General features: G+C 43.3%; 2 protein-coding genes across 3 annotated transcripts in view; one reads left to right on the top strand and one right to left on the bottom strand.

Annotated features, from left to right (window-relative positions):
• Positions 1-16,828, bottom strand: part of EPB41 (erythrocyte membrane protein band 4.1) — a 403,184-nt gene that overhangs the window by 112,914 nt on the left and 273,442 nt on the right. The gene's annotated exons all lie outside the window — the stretch shown is intronic.
• Positions 406-15,452, top strand: SRSF4 (serine and arginine rich splicing factor 4). Of its 2 annotated transcripts, XM_063454157.1 has the most exons (6): positions 406-698; positions 4,883-5,010; positions 7,561-7,673; positions 8,711-8,919; positions 13,736-13,777; positions 13,909-15,452. In XM_063454157.1, the coding sequence occupies exons 1-6, from the start codon at positions 574-576 to the stop codon at positions 14,843-14,845; spliced, it is 1,554 nt and encodes a 517-aa protein (XP_063310227.1). In that variant the 5' UTR covers positions 406-573; the 3' UTR covers positions 14,846-15,452. The 2 variants fall into 2 exon arrangements, with proteins under 2 accessions (XP_063310227.1, XP_063310236.1); XM_063454166.1 differs by lacking the exons at positions 406-698; positions 4,883-5,010 and adding an exon at positions 7,046-7,269.

The raw sequence follows: 16,828 nt of genomic DNA, 5'->3' as shown, positions 1-16,828 counted from the left end.
CTATCCCGGTACGGGCTCTTTGTGAGCTGCAGGGATAGAGGGCCCCCAGCAGAGTATGGGAACCCTCCATCCCGGTAAGGGACCTGTGTGAGCGGGAGCCATGAAGGGCCCCTGGCCGGGTGGGAGCTGGCTGTCACTGTGTGAGCTGGAGAGCTCCCATCCCATACAGGACCCGACCGACCACTAGGGGGCGAATAATAAACGGGTTTAGCCCACACTGAGCGAGCTGCTTGCTATACTAAGAAAGGACAGGGTCCGTCTACTGGATAGGAACCTTGGAAAGGCCTGGGCTTATCTCTCCTGTCTGAGTCCTGGGAATATGGCGGCCCCCATTCATAGTCATAGTGTAGTTGTGTCCCTGCTGTTTAGAACTCGATTGCAATGTCACTACGTCACCGCGCACGCTTGCGTCCGGCCCCTCCGACTGGACTTCCTTCCGGTTGCATTCGCGCGCAGCTTGTCGCCGTCGCTGTGTCGAGGAGCTCCGTGGGAGACCGGGACCGCGCGCAGTCCTCAGCACAGGACGCTCACACAACGATTCTGTCCGGGGAGCTCTAGCAGCGCTGCGGCGACATGTCGCGATCATCGTCCATGCCGCGGGTGTACATCGGCCGCCTGAGCCACCGAGCGCGGGAGCGGGACGTGGAGCGATTCTTCAAGGGGTTCGGCAAGATCGTGGAGGTGGATCTGAAAAACGGGTGAGTCTCCCGGGGAGCGGGTGGGGTGGTGATAGATCTCCGGTTCCCGGGGGGGTTGGGGGGCGGAGTGAGAGTGAGGATCCCGCCAAAGCGGCCAGAGCGCGCTGTGTGAGCAGGAGCATTATAATGGCCCAGGGCAATACCTATTACACACTGTCACTGCATACCGTGTGTGGAGCTGGGCAGGCAGTGCTCATTGCACTCTGTGGGATTTAATATCAGTGGAATGGGTATCTGTAGCCCCCAGTAATGCTATTACAAATCACACAGTGCCTTTGACTTTATAAGCTGATAGAAGCCATGCTGCACAGATTATAAGCACGTGTGTGTATGTCTGCAGGTGTGTGTGTGTGTATATTTGCAAGTTATATGTTGTAAATGGAGTGTGTGCGCTGCAGTCTACAGAGCCACCAACCATGCTTGGACAGTCCAGAGTCCTCATGTGAATGTGCAGCTTTCACAATTGAAAAGAAAATGCTCCCAGGATGTGTTTGTGCTTTGTTTGTTTTTTTACATTATTTATCTTTGCTGTGGATAGAATTACATTTCAGCAAGATTATTGTTGAAGATTTTTGTAAATTGATTGTAAGACTCACTGGGAAGGGAGACCGCATACCCTGCACAATGACTTTTCCAGTGTTGTTGCATACTTATTTACAAGCACATTTTAGAATAAAATATCCCACTGCTGCATTTGGCCATTTTCCATTAGCCATCACTTATGCAATAACTGACTGCTTTTGTCAGGAGCTGATCCAGTAGATATTTCAGATGAGTATATATTTCCTTTCTCAGGTGTTGCAGTGCAAGCTAATATGTGCCATGGGACTCATTGCAAAAAAAAGAAAAATCGAGTGAAATTACACTTTTTGGGGGGGGGGGGGTGAGGGGTTATTTTTTTTTTTTTACTTTCAGTGATTACGATTGTATTTTTAGTTAATAGACTATACATCAGCACTAAACATATCTTAAAGGGACTCTATAGTCACCATATAAAAGCAAGAAAGACAGGTCCCCCAGCCTTCCTTTTTGCTTTTATATGTACTTTCATTCATTAAAAAAAAATTTCGAGGTGTTTTTATATTAAAACTTACCTCCGTTCCAGCGCCGAGCTCCCCGCTAGGCCGCGCCCCCTTTTTCGTCAAAATGACGAAATCGCGGGGCCCAATGGGACGGCTTCGCGCTGCACCAATCGCGTTCTTCATAGAGCGGCATTGAATGCCGCCCTATGAAGAACCTGAGCGCTTTACCGCGCATGTGCGCGGAATGCGCGTTCGCGAGCTGAGCTGTCTGACAGCTCAGCTCGCTTTCTAAAATTATCAATAAGGGGGGGGGGGCTGCTGCTTATAAAGCCTTGCCCCGCCCTGCAATTAGGCTAAGAACACTCTGATTGGTGGGTTTAAGCCAATCAGAGTGCTCTGTGTCATTTTACAAGCGTGGGAAAGTTCTTTGGAATTTTCCCACGCTTGAAAAATGACAGAGCACTGTGATTGGATGGATTTCAAGCCATCCAATCACAGTGCTCTGTGTCATTTTACAAGCGTGGGAAAATTGATTAAATTAACATTGATAATTTTAGGGCCCCCACCCGCCACACAGGAGTGGGGGCTGGGGGGGGACAGTAGGTCCCCCCCATATTGATAATTTTAGGGCCCCCACCCGCCACACAGGGGTGGGGGCTGGGGGGGGACAGTAGGTGTCCCCCCCTTATCGATAATTTTAGGGCCCCCACCCGCCGCTCAGGGGTGGGGGCCGGGGGGGGGACAATAGGTCCCCCCCCTTATTGATAATTTTAGGGCCCCCACCTGCCGCACAGCGGTGGGGGCCGGGGGGGGGGAAGGAGAGTAGGTCTCTCCCCCCCCCCCCCCTTCAACCACTATTGTGGACAGTAAGCGTCCCTGTGGGTTCGGGCTTCAGCTGTCAGCTGAAGCCACGCCCACAGCAGTGCTGACAGGCTATCAGCACACAAAGCGCGCTCACAGTGCTTTGTGTGCTGATAGCCCGTCTGATGCATTCACCCAGAATGCATCGGACGAGAGGCCTTTTTAGGGCCTCTGAACTCGGAAGTCCCTCTGGTGGCCGTCTGATTGACTGCAACAAGAGGTGTTCCAAGCTTCCAATGTAAACACTGCATTTTCTCAGAAAATACAGTGCTTACAAGAAAAAGGCTCCGGGTAGCTGTAGCACTCACCTGAACAACCTCATTAAGCTGAAGTTGTTCAGGTGACTATAGTGTCCCTTTAAAAAAGGCTTCTTAAAGTGGCTCTGTTAAAGTCTGGGGTAATTGCATATTTTACAAATACACATGATGGTGACATAGTCACTTGCAGTGTGGTGACCACACAGTGCAGAGGAAGGCAAGTTTTACGCACCTGAAGTTGTCCCTTGCAGCTACAGTCTCCTTTAACCGGTGCATCCTTTCCAGCTCCTGACGCTTCATCTGCCAGGTCCCCACATCAGTGTGCTGTACTCACGCATGCACAAGAATATAACATTGAGTCATATGGTGTATCCCACAAGACTGCTTGTGTCTCAATATACACTGCCTTTCTCCACACAGCTGTCACTAGTGCTACTTTACCTTATGTATTTTGACTTTGTTGGAGTTACAATGAAATTGCAACAAAGTCAAATTATTTCATGGAGATTTTGTACTATAGGTGTTAATAGTTTTTATTTATTTTTTTATATGTACCAAGCATATAATTAGAAACTCAGATTGTTTATGGGTTTCTCTGTGCACTATAACCACTTCATTTTGCTGAAAGGGGCACTAGGCACACAGACCACTTCAGCTAATTGAAGTGGTCTGGGTGCTGTGTCCCTATTGCACTTTGTGTTTACATTGCAGCTCTAAGTCTGCCCTCTGTGACTGTCTACCAGATAGCCACTGGGGGCGCTTCTGGAATCCAAACAGACTTTTGGTCCATTATATGACGCTGGACGCCCTCACGCTCTGCATGAAGACCTCCAGCGGCAGATTTTCCCCATAGGAAAGCATTGAATTATGCTTTCCTGTGGGGGGGGGGTCTAATTCGTGCGGCCTTTGCCACGCAAGCACATTAGGTCTCCCCTGTCTGCTGACACCGGTGGGGGAGGAGCGTGGGTGGAGCCTGACCCAGCACAGAGGGACACCGGCGCTGGTTTCAGGTAAGTGGCTGAAGGGATTTTAAATAATATTAATAATAATCCCCTTCAGCCCCGCAGGAGGGGGCTCACCTATTAAACCTATAGTGCCTGGAAAACTGCTTTGTTTTCCTGGGACTTTAGGATCCCTTTAAAGAGTATGTAATGCAAGGGTTTGGGATGTGCAGCATTTCAGTATGACTGGAACGTCATACTGAAGACGTTTTACATTTTTGTTTCTGAGGGTAACACCATTTCCAGCTCCCATCAATCAGCTTAGAATACGAGCTGGCTGTATCAATTTTGTCCACATTTTGCATAAAGCAACGGCCCATAACACATACAACTTGGGTCAGCTCTCTTCTCTTGTGAGAGAGCTGATCCTTTAGAGGTTACACCAGCCATGCACCATGACCTGGCATTTGTGTGTGCAGTGTTTTACTATGATACACTGCGCATACAAAGTGTTACCCCTCAATTAGAGTTCCGGTTGGCTAATGTTAATTTTGGACATCAGCACACACAGCATGTTGGTGAATGGTGTCCAATGACTGTATGCCACCCCTTCCCACCTACCCATGGTATTCATGTCCCTACTTCAGCCCATCCTCCATGACATCCAAAGCAGTTGAGACATCAGTTGAGCATGATCGGACTGAGGGGAGAACTTGACCTAGATGCTGTCACAGAGGTAAGTTGTGTTTTTTTTTTTTTTTGGAACAGGCATTGTTTGACAGCTGTTGTTTTCTTTTTGTCTTTTTTGGGGTGGGGGGAACTGGGGTGGATGAAGTAAGTCTTTAACCAGTTTCACTAAATATGGTTGCTCTTAATTACCAGAACAGTTCCACTTGTCCTATGTAGAGTGGAACTGCTCTTGGACAAACTATTTGTCCCATCAACGTATTTGCAGAAATAAATAAGTGTCTTTTAGTGTGGCACAGGGATGTAGCTGCAGGTAGAACCAATAGTTTTCAATACTTTTAAAAAGTGTTTGTTTGGATTTTTGGATTTACCTCATATTTTCCATTTAATCCTGAATTTTTATTTTTTTTTGTCAGGTATGGTTTTGTGGAGTTTGAGGATCTTCGTGATGCAGATGATGCAGTGTACGAAATGAATGGGAGAGACCTCTGTGGAGAGCGAGTTATTGTGGAACATGCACGTGCTCCAAGGAGGGATACCCGCAGTAAGTACACGGTTGTGTGTAGCTTTGCGCTGCGTTTTTTTTTTTTTTTTTTTTGTTTTTTTAAATGTGTTTTTTTTTTAAGCCTAATACAAACCTGAATTTTCAAATATTTTGTTACCAATCCTGAGCTGTATAGAGAAGTGTCCGCTGCCGAACAAGAGGATGCGACACCAGCTCAGAGATCACTGGTCAGACCTTAAGGTCAGTTGTTCCTATGTAGGTGAACCTGTACCAATATCTGTAAAAGAGCAAAAGCAATTGATTTTGTGACACATTGTATTGTGCTCCTTTATCATGACCATTACTTCTAATCTACCAATGATCTGGAGCTACTAATCAACCTTATTTTTAAGATGTGGACATTTTGCAGACATTTACTTGACTACAGGGGTGGACAAGATAATGGAAGACTGAATTGAATAAATGAAATCTCAGTTGAAGTTGCAAAAGTGAATAATATTTGGTAACCGTTTTGGTGGTCTGACAATTGACGAGAATCTTCAGAGCATCTAATAAAATTCCAAATGTGCAAGTTAGCTGGTTCCTGAACTGCAAGTGCATTACTCACTAATTACAACATTATTTACTCTGCCATTAAAAGCTGCCCAGATAAATCCATTAATGCATCTAATCTTCCGAGAGAGAAAATGTAATGGAAGCTACAGCTCACTGCGAAAAAGAGAAATGCAGAAGTATAGCATTAAGACCAATTTGAATTAACACATCTTTGGCAATATACATATATGCACATTGGGTCAAATTAGTGGGATTAATGATGTGCCTGCTATTCAGAAAGCATTTGTATACACGGTCAATGGCAAAGATGCGTAACCTTTTGTGAGGATTATTGAGCAGTGGGGAGAACCGCATTGTCAAAGTCCTCTTTCACTCCTTTTTCTGCGTACGAAGTGATTTCTGTTAGGAGAAAAACAGAAATTACACAGCTATTAACATATGAGGAATATGGAGTGACATATATACCCATCTTGAGGAAGTCATTAGATCAATTTAATGCTCTGAATGGCCAATGTAATGGGTTATTTTACAGCTTGATGCATTCAGCTTGAGGCACTATTTCTCACAATGTTCCCTAGTTGTGTTGAGATAATATACATGGGTAAAAGAGAGAATGGTTTTATGAGTGGAAAGATGATTTGAAGTATCTTCCACGGTCTCCCCAATCACCAGATCTAAAACCTTTGCAAATGTTATCGAGCACAGAGTGTGAGGTAGATAAGTTTATCCTACTTATACTCGCTTTATTGCCTGCGTGATGTCATGCCAAGGATGGAAGATGTTCTGATGGCAAAGGTGGCACTACCCATATTAGATCATTCATAACGTATATTGGTAGGTTTGTCTATTATTTGTCCACCCCCTGTATATAATTCATATTCATGTTCTGCATTAGTGTTTGCTATTTGGTATGGAATTGGTAAAGCATTGTACGTATCTGGTTTCCTGCATTATGCAAAGATGTCACAAACAATGTTCTCTGTGTACAATTGACTATACAGGGAATGTGATACATCCTGTAGTCTGATGTTCACAGATATTTGAAGACCACATTAAAAGCCAAATTGCACAATTTTATAACATGTTTTTTCATTTTGTTTGCTTTTAAAGTTTAATGAGCAAATCTACTAATGGCTCAGCATTGTTTTTTAATAGAAATCCTATTGCATGCAAGATATGCAATCTTAAATGTAATGTAGCATACTGTGAGCCAAAGAGTAGATTTTTTTTTTTTTTTTTTATATAAACCTACAGGTCCTAACCTATGATTGAACTGTGTATTGGGAGTAATTGAGGAAATTCTTCATTGTATTATTAGCAGAAGAATTGTTTACCTCATTACTGATAAAGCTGCAGTCTTTTAAACGTCATCCCATTTTAATCTATATCAGACATCAATGTCTTAATTTCCAAAGAAATCCTCTCTTGTGTAAAAATGCTGATGAACGAGGGATGAAATCATGTAGTGATTGCAGCTCTGTGACCTGTTAATTGAAAGGCCATAGTGAGTGTATCATGAGGCTGACGCAACAAGCGTTCCTCCAAGCGCTCTTTCCCTGCAACCTCTTCCTTTCCCTCCCCCTCCTCTCTCTTCTTCTCGCGAGATCCGAGGAGGTGACGCTGGGGGGGCGCGTGCGTGGGGGAGCGCGCTGGGTTTTCCAGTCGTGGGGGGCCTGGGGCAGCCGTCCGACGCTGGGCAGGCAGAGGGAGCGCGGGCGGCTGAAGGGAGTCCCCTGCTCCAAGGTAAGTGAAGGGTGCATGGGGCATTTATTAAATTGGGTGTGGATGGGGGGACACATGTAAAAGGGTTTTCATAATAGTATTGGGAGGTTGGGATAGTTAGGGCACTTGGCACACAGGCCAATTTTTAAACTTGGCTTTTGTAATGGGATACTTAATAATTTGTGACTGGTAGCAAACACGTTACATGCATACACATAGTATAAATTGGCCTAGTACATAATGTACCACACAATCTTGCCTGTGCATTCTGGCTTCCTCTAAACATTTTTTCCCTCTGTCCCTGTGTCAAAGGCGGTTATGGATATCGTAAAAGCAGCAGTGACAAGTTTGGTCCTCCAATACGCACAATGTACCGACTGAGGGTGGAGAACCTTTCTACACGATGTAGCTGGCAGGACCTTAAGGTGAGAAATATTGACTGTCCATTCCTATAATCTTCTATCTCTGCTTTCTGCACGGCTGTCAATTGATCACTCCAGTCAATGTGTTAACCCCTTAAGGACACATGACATGTGTGACATGTTATGATTCCCTTTTATTCTAGAAGTTTGGTTCTTACGGGGTTAAAGGGATACTATAGACTGTATACACAATGATTTCATCTCATTGATAAATGATTATCACTTAATGAGGGTCCCTGTCACCAACATCCTGGCACACCCTGCAAATATTTTGAAGCAGAGAATTCTCCCTTCCTTCTAGCCTTACCAATTCATACCAGCAGTGGGTACTGTGACAACTCAGCCAATCACAGCTACCCATTACTGCTCAGACTATTGCTTCCTCTCTAGCCCAAGCAGCACAGAGGGCATGGGCTGCTGGGGACTGTGGGCATTAATATGTGGAAGAACCGCGTCTGGTACTCAAGATTCCACTTCAGTGACATGAAGCTGTTACAATACCTATAAAACTTGCATCGCCAGGCTAGCAGAAAACTTTTGGCTCTCTGGAAGGATGTGTCCGGTGCCCAGCTGACTGCTGGTGAGTTGTCAAACCTTGAGCAAATGTCTAGACGTTTTACTGTTGGATGACATCAGGGCAATCCTGGCACCATCACCACTATATTGCTTGGAGTGTTCCTTTAATGACAAGGACAATGTTTAATTTTCTGACAAAACAATGCCAGCGCAAACATTGCTAATGAGGAGGAGACATTGAAACATTTCATTTCTTGGTTGTACTATTATGCATACCCCATGAACAGAAAATTAATAGAAATGTATGTTATACATGTACAGCAAGCCCTGGTGAGTAGAAATTCACCCTGCAGGGTATTCTATGATTTGCATTGGCAAGAAACTTTTAAGGCCTGGCTAAACCATTTATATATGCATGGGTTTGTATTTTGAAATAGGTTTTTTTTTCCCACTCCCTCTATTCTTAACTTTGTTGATGTTTGTGTAATTTCCTCATGTTTTTCAAATCCTTATCTGTCTTGTAGGATTTCATGCGCCAGGCTGGAGAGGTAACCTTTGCTGACGCTCATCAGCGACGTCAAAATGAAGGAGTCATTGAGTTCCGTTCTTACTCTGACATGAGACGGGCCCTAGAGAAGCTGGATGGAACAGAGGTTAATGGACGTAGAATACGACTTGTGGAGGATAGGGCTGGCTCTTGGGTTAAGCGTTCTTCTTCCCGCAGTCGCTCACGGTATGAACTAATGCTTCTTTTGCCAGTTAAATGATTTATGAATGCATGTTGAAGTGACTTTGACTGCATTCTGTGAGGTGCAATGGACACTTTACTGCTCAATATCCATTTTATTCTCCTCTGTCCCTAATTTCTAAACTTTACCCTTCTGTAGAATTTTTTTTGACTGATGGATTGGTGTAAATTACCTTGGCAACTGAATTGTAACCTTATTTTAGCACCTCCCATTACCAAAGATCACGCTGCCCCTAAAAAAAGGAAAAAGTAGTCTACTTCTAACGAACTAAAGGTGAAATAAAGAAAAGGGTTAAGTACAAAACGTGCAAGGTTTAATAAGGGGTCACTCCAATGTCCATGACCACATCTGCTTTTTGAAGTGGTCATTGTGCAAGCAATCTTCATGTGCAGCATTTCTGCCTGAAACACCACCTATACCGAGATCTGCACTTTTGTGCCACAGTCTAGTTCCACATATGAACTGGGCAGACCAGAACCGCCGAATGTCAAAATGTACATCTTTTGTTAGCATGTACCGCATGCTGGTGATGTAATTTGCTTCTCCCCTTGCAGGCAGCACTGTGAGTACACCTACAAGTAGAAACCCTAACAATGTGTCTGAGTTCTCCTCCCTCAAAGAGCCCGCCTCTCCCACCCGTGACAGCCGGCCCCTCCCCTGTCCACCCTTCTTGCAGCTGTAACGCGTTCACCGTGCTTGCCTCACATGTGCCAATTGTCCCTCAATGCTTCTCTATAAGTGTTTGGACCACGAGAGGAAGATAACTAGGCATGGCGGCAAAGACGTAACAGTTGTAGAACTTCTCCATGTAAAAATGTTAATATTATTGAGTTATACTTTTTATAAGTTATAATGGGGAGTGAGGGTGCCTCTCCAATATTTATTGCATTTTTTTCTCTTTCACAAAGTCCTTTCACAATATAATTTTCTCTATTTATTGCCTCTGTCTTGCATGTCCGATTTCATTTTTATAAAAGATTAGAAAAAAGAACCCTAAAAAGTGATCTCTTAACCAGTAAATATCCACGTATGAATCTGACTCCTTAAAAGGACTAGAGGAGTCAGTGTGTGTGTGTATTGTAACATACTGGGTACAAATCAGACGATGTACACTGTATCTAAATATTGTTGCAATACAGAACACTAGAGAGTGGGCTATATAAAAATGCTTGTGACGGACCGCCTGGCACACCATCCGTGTATCTCCATCAATTGCTGCTTCCTAGTTCTTGCAAGCACCATAGGCACTGTACAGGAACACCATAACCACCGTGAACCCCACGAACCGCCGCAGCTTTGTTGGGATCTTGCCGTTCTCCACCCACCCTGGACCCAAGATCAGGATCCAGCTTCCAGTGGGTAGACCTCTCCTAGCCCAGAGAGTATAGCAGGAACAGCTCTTATAAGAGCTAGTGATTATACTCAGGGGAGTATTGTGATATAGCAATCCCCATAGTGAATGTAGTTCTCCAATCCCCCAAACATGAGCCCAAGACTTCATGAAGGGGTAAACAAATCTCTGTTTAATGGGAGCCACACTTGGCTTTATATGACAATCCCCATGCAAGGGGTACGCCCACAGGGACCTTGTGGGGGACTGATTTGCAACTTCACAGACCAATAACAATAAGGTTACAAGGCACGACACTCCCACACACAGCACACAATCCCTCCCCTCTGCTTGGGAGATAATTGGATCAGTAACTGTACTAATTCTAATCCAATTATCTCCAAGCAGAACCCTGTCTATTGCAGGGGCCATAGTCACAGGGTAGGAGGCTGGCAAACAGGCCCGTCCAAAAAACAGTGGCGAAGTTACTTTCGTGACAATGCTGATAAAACAAGTGTATATAGAAAGTAAAATGGAGAAGCTTAATTCTTAATTCAATCCTTTGAAACACAATGTATATCTGCCAAACAGATATCAGTATAGGGCTGTCTATTATAACTACAGAGAGCTTAAGTAGATAGGTCCTCTAAATAGTTAAAGAAATTCTAAAATAAATCTCCACACCTCTGAGGCAATAAATAGACAAACATAGGGGGATATTTAGAAATTAGTCTTCCACTATCCTCCGAGTAAGCAGCTATATGATGCAGGAAATGTATCTTAAGCTAATACCAATTTTTTGTATGTATGTATCGACCCAAATGTAAGTTGAGACCCCTAATTTTACCCCCCAAAACTGGGAAAACTTATTGACTCGAGTATAAGACTAGGGTGGGAAATGCAGCAGCTACTGGTAAATTTCTAAATAAAATTAGATCCCCCCCAAAAATTAATTGAATTTGTATTTGCAGTGTGTGTATCTAATGCAGAGTGTGTGTGTGTGTGTATGTGATGCAGTCTCGCGGTCCGAGTGCCGCGCGGATTGTTGCCACGGTAACCCGTGGCAACGCTCAGACGCCGCGGCTCTCGCGAGACAGTGGAGCTGAACGGCACGGAGGAGAAAGGGAGGTGACAGGAGCTGCAGGAAAGGTAAGTAACAGCTCGCTGTCAGCCCCCAACAGGACCGCTGGGCTTGTTATGAGCCCGGCGGTCCTGGTCTGTATTATGGCAATGTAAGTTGCCATAATACAGACATTGACTCGAGTATGTCGAGTGGGGGGTTTGCAGCACAAAAAATGTGCTGAAAAACTAGACTTCTACTAGAGTATATATGGTGTGTATGTATGTATGTATGTACAAAACAATGAGGAGGTTTAGTTACATTATATGATCATATATTGCATAGGCCTGCCACAACATCAATGTACCCCATTCTTGGCAGGTCCTACTCTAGCAGCCTAATGCTTGCTCTTATGAGATTAATCCACTTACTTGGGAAATACTTAATTACTGGGACTCTCTGCAAGTCAAGGCTAAATAGGGTCCTGGAATCTGGCACCTGTGACAGGGAGGGGTGCAAAAAGGAGTTGGCCTGGACTCCCAAATATATAAATAAATAAAAAAGAGGGCTGCACTCACCTGAACATGCATACATTATAGGGTGCTGGTGGGGCCAAAATATACAAAACACACAATCCAGCGCACTCACATATTCACTAAGTGGATTAATCTCATAGGAGCAAGCATTAGGCTGCTAGAGTAGGACCTGCCAAGAATGGGGTACATTGACGTTGTGGCAGTCTTATGCAATATATGATCATATAATGTTACTAAACCCTCATTATTTTTTTGCCTAAGTGAGGGTTTTTTATATAAAACTCTTTTACAACCTCTAAGATTTTAAATCATTTTTTTTTTCCGTGAATAAGTGAGGTGCTGGATTGTATATTTTGGCTCCAGCAGCACCCTATAATGTATGCATGTTCAGGTGAGTGCAGCCCTCTTGGTTTCATATATAGATATATCTCTACTAAAGTGGACAGTTCCCACTTTGTAAACAGTAAAACTGAATATCTCGGTTGAGAAAGAAGAAAATAGAAAATACAGAGTATCCTGGAGGGTACAGGAGTATCAAGAAGTACGCCTGCAGTTACTTTGTATCATGACATCAGTCCATGTGCAAGTAAAATGTAACTTTTAATAATCAATTTTAAAAGCAAACTAAGCAAATAGAATGTAACTTTAGATAGTTAATGTAAAAAACAAACAGGTCTGTGGAGTAATAGTAGGACAGAGATACTAGAGAAGTGGAGAAAAAGGAGGTTGAGAGATGGCTCCAATAGGAAGGAATAAAATAATAAAGTTATAGAGGTCTGTGTAGAAACCCCCAAAATACACTCCTATAATCAATCACAACATAGCCATATTTACAAAAAACCTCCCCCACTTCTGTCACGTTGAGCTAAAAAGCTACCTCTAGTAGAAATCACTACCCAAACGTTTTAGTATAGCGTCCTTCCTGAAATCCAAATTTGAATACAGAATAAATGGTCTGGAAAAGGGTGACTGTCTACGAATTTATCAAATCATCTAATTCAGCTTGAATTCCTATCTGTCACTTCACCCTCTCCTGTACTAGTCCCTAGTCCCGACGCGCTTTTCGCCGACTAACGGCTCTATAACTTTATTATTTTATTCCTTCCTATTGGAGCCATCTCTCAACCTCCTTTTTCTCCACTTCTCTAGTATCTCTGTCCTACTATTTGTTTGTTTTTTACATTAACTATCTAAAGTTACATTCTATTTGCTTAGTTTGCTTTTAAAATTGATTATTAAAAGTTACATTTTACTTGCACATGGACTGCTGTCATGATACAAAGTAACTGCAGGCGTACTTCTTGATACTCCTGTACCCTCCAGGAGGTAATATTGTTAAAACGGAATGACATTCTTGATGCATCATCTCTGGGAATTCAATCAGCAACAATTGTTGGCGTTCGTTAAGTTTGATTTAACATTGATTTCACTTATATTTGAAGAGAGGCAAGCAAAAACACTATCTCTCAGTCCTTTATTGTATTTTATTCTTATTATACTATTTGAGTGCAATATTTCAATAGATAAGGGATTCAAAGTTAAAGTGGCACTCTCAACCCCACCCTGAAAAAGAGTATTTCATAAAGATAACATTTTTATAAAATACTCCTTTTGACTGTTATGATTTCACTTGAATTTCAACCCAGTCAAGAGATTTACAGAGACAAAGTAGGGACTTTGTTGTCTATGTATTTCTCCTAAGCCTGATTTAGACTGGTGTCAAACGTGCTGCTTTAAGAAGGATTTGCTAATGTAACGCCTTCCCATATTTAGTCTTTGATATGTAGAACAGTCTGGGAGATATTAGCATTGGTTGTGTGTTAACTGTAATTTTTCTTTTCAAATATTGATAAAATTTTTAACACATATTTCAGATCCCGGTCAAGAAGAAGCAGAAGCAGCCACTCCAGATCCAGGTTAGTTGGAATCAGAAACCAAGTAGATGTTTCTGCATGTGTTGACATGGTGTACATAGTTTACACTTTTTTTTTTTTTCTCAAAAGTGACGTGGCTGCCTTTTTAACAAATCTTGTCTTTGTATTTGTAGGTCACGGTCTCGCAGCAGGAGCAGACGGCGGGAAAGGAGCAGGAGTCGCAGCAAGGAGAGGGAGAGCAGGAGTCGCAGCAAGGAGAGGGAGAGCAGGAGTCGCAGCAAGGGCCGTGGGAAGGATGGCAGTGAAGAAAGAGAAGGAAGTCGAAGTAGAAGTAAGGGAAGAAGGGAGAGGGACAGTCAAAGTCGTAGTAAGGAGAGAGAAAGCAGGAGCAAAGAGAGAAGCAGAAGTCGTAGCAATGAGAGACTGGAAAGAAGCAAAAGTCATAGCAAGGAGAGGGAAAGCAGAGAAAGGGAAAGTAGAAGCAAAAGCAAAGAGAATAGAGACAGCCAAAGTAAAGAGCGGAGCAGGAGCAAGGAAAGAGAAAGGGATAGTGCAAGTAAAGAAAGAAGTCAAAGTAAAGAAAAGAGGGAAAGAGAGGGTAGTCGGAGCAAAGAGAGAAGCCGAAGCAAAGACCGTAAGGAACGGGACAGAAGCAAGGAGAGGCGTAGCCGCAGTAGGGAAGGGAGAGACAGCAATAGGAGTAAGCATAAGAGAGAGAACCGGAGCAGAGAGAGAAGCCGCAGCAGAGACAAGAGACGAAGGAGTGGACGTAGCAGACGCAGTCGCAGCAGGGAAAGAAGTGGTAAGCGTAGCCGTACTGAAAGAAGCCGAAGCAGGGATAGGTCCAAGAAAATCAAGAAAGAGGACACTATTGCTCTTACTACAGAATCTGACCAGGAAGTTGAAATTGAGGAGGGAGAAACCATTGTAACTGCAGCTGAGGACGATCCTGAGCCTCTTCCACCACCACCACCACCATCACCACCACCTCCTGAAATCACTGTTGCTGAAGAGTCTGAGGAGGAAGCCATGAATGTTGGCGATCCTAAAGAAGCTGACAGTTCCTCTCCTAAACCACGCTCTAGATCTGCCTCTCCAGTAGAGGCATAATTTTGCCTCTCATCGTGTTAGAGGTGGTCCTTCTTAACCCCCTTATGGGCTGTTTTATATTTATTTCAGGAATTGAAACTTTTTTTTTTTATATATAATATAATTCTGATCTGTTTAGAGCCTTGCCCCGTTCAAATGTTCTTCTTACCTGAAACACAAGGCAGATGTTTATACATAGCTGTCAATCTTAAAGCAGCTCTCTATACTCAATCCGTCGGCTTCATCCAAGTAGTTGTGGCTGAAGGTTGTTTCCTTTTAGAAATGGCATAGAGGAAAAGTGTGAGAGTGAAAAGGAGTTGAATGTGTTATCACAAACTACCAAATGTAATAAATCGTCTTGCGCGTGTGCTGCTTTAATGCAGACCAGAACCTCTGCCATGTAACAATTACATTAAATGTTTAGAGGTGTTTAAAAAAAACAATACTTAGTGAGCCTGCTGGAATATAACCGGTAGTGTAGAGGGTTTTCTTTATAAACGCACTGTACATTATTGCATTGCTGTCCAGTTTTTTTAATTTTTATTTTTTTGTGATTTGTTCTTGTCTTTGTTGGTAAGAACCCTCCTGGATTCATGATATTTGAATAAAGAGTATTTTTGCTTGAGTATTTACTAGTACTGTCATTACCTAATTAAATTCAGTATATATAATGAGATGTGTTTTACAATATATCAATATCATATTGCATAAAACTATTTAATGTTATCTAATTAGTTTTAGTTTCTGGGGTCCTTTGGCACCGTCCTTCCGTTTTTATTAAACCATTTTCGAGTAGTTTAGCACAGACAGAGGGTCCCCGGTTACTCTCTGCCTTGTCCCAACTGGAGGTATTAAAGTCTGAGATTACACACTTTTACACATACACTTCATACCAGCAAACGGTGCTTTGATAGGCTGAAAGTAACCAGCTGTCACCCAGCCATTGCTGCCCATTGTGGCTGAGCCTAATGCTTCCTCATTAAATGACCACTATAGGCACCAAGACCACTTCAGCTCAATGAAGTGGTCTGGGTGCCAGGTCCATCTAGGTTTAACCCTGCCTGCTGTAAACATAGCAGTTTCAGAGCAACTGCTATGTTTACATTAGGGTTAATCCAGCCTCTAGTGGCTGTCTCATTGACAGCCGCTAGAGGCGCTTCCACGCTTCTCACTGTGATTTTCACCAGCGTCCATAGGAAAGCATTAAGAATGCTTTCCTATGGACTGACTGAATGCACGCGCAGCTCTTGCCACGCATGCGCATTCAGGGGAAGTGGGAGGGGAGCCCGACGCTGGAGAAAGGTGAGATTTTAGCCCCTTCCTCCCCATAGAGCCCGGCGGGAGGGGGGCCATGAGGTTGGGGGGAACCTATTAACGAGTTTGTTTTCCTGGCACTATAGTGGTCCTTTAACCCAAGTAGCACAGAGGTGATGGGCTGCTCCTGATTTATTACAACATTAAGCAGGCGTAGAGCCGTTGTATAAAAATAATCAGCCTAGAAATTAACTGGTTGGCACTCTTGATTACCAAAATTGGGATAGGTACTAGCAGGTAAGTTTGCTATTCAAAATGAGAATTCAAAAACTGATCATTCTCAGCACCCAGCAGTGAAATGTTAATGTGGTTTATTCAGCCATCAACTAAAGTGCAGGCTATGTTTAGGCATACTCTGTCTTAATTTACAATACAACTTAAGGAGTTTAATCACTCTGTATACAGCCTTAGGTACACCTCCCTTAATGTGACTTAGACAGCCTTTCTTTCATTAAGAATTTTGCATCTCCTGTTCTGTCTAGACCATGCAGGAGCCTTCTTTGTGTGATTAAAGCTCAATCTACAGAATATAAGTTAAACACTTCTAAAACAAGTTTTTAACATCTGGTTTAAAATGAAACTTTTTTTTTTTTTTCCCCATGCAGGCTGTGCGTGCAGCAGCCAGGGGATTTGTGACTAGGCCTGCCTGAACAGAAAGTGTTTTAGGTTGATCTATCCACTAAAATTGCT

The sequence above is a fragment of the Pelobates fuscus genome, chromosome 1 (assembly GCF_036172605.1).
Source record: "Pelobates fuscus isolate aPelFus1 chromosome 1, aPelFus1.pri, whole genome shotgun sequence".
NCBI lineage: Eukaryota > Metazoa > Chordata > Amphibia > Anura > Pelobatidae > Pelobates > Pelobates fuscus.
The sequence above is the reverse complement of the archived record's forward strand: the minus strand, read 5'-3'. Positions and strand labels throughout refer to the sequence as shown.

Excerpts from the sequence above, each read along its gene's own strand:
- SRSF4 (XM_063454157.1), top strand. The coding sequence starts at position 574 with ATGTCGCGATCATCGTCCATGCCGCGGGTGTACATCGGCCGCCTGAGC. Across the intron at positions 699-4,882 it reads GAGGTGGATCTGAAAAACGG|GTATGGTTTTGTGGAGTTTG; the intron begins GTGAGTCTCCCG and ends TTTTTTTGTCAG. Across the intron at positions 7,674-8,710 it reads GTAGCTGGCAGGACCTTAAG|GATTTCATGCGCCAGGCTGG; the intron begins GTGAGAAATATT and ends TCTGTCTTGTAG.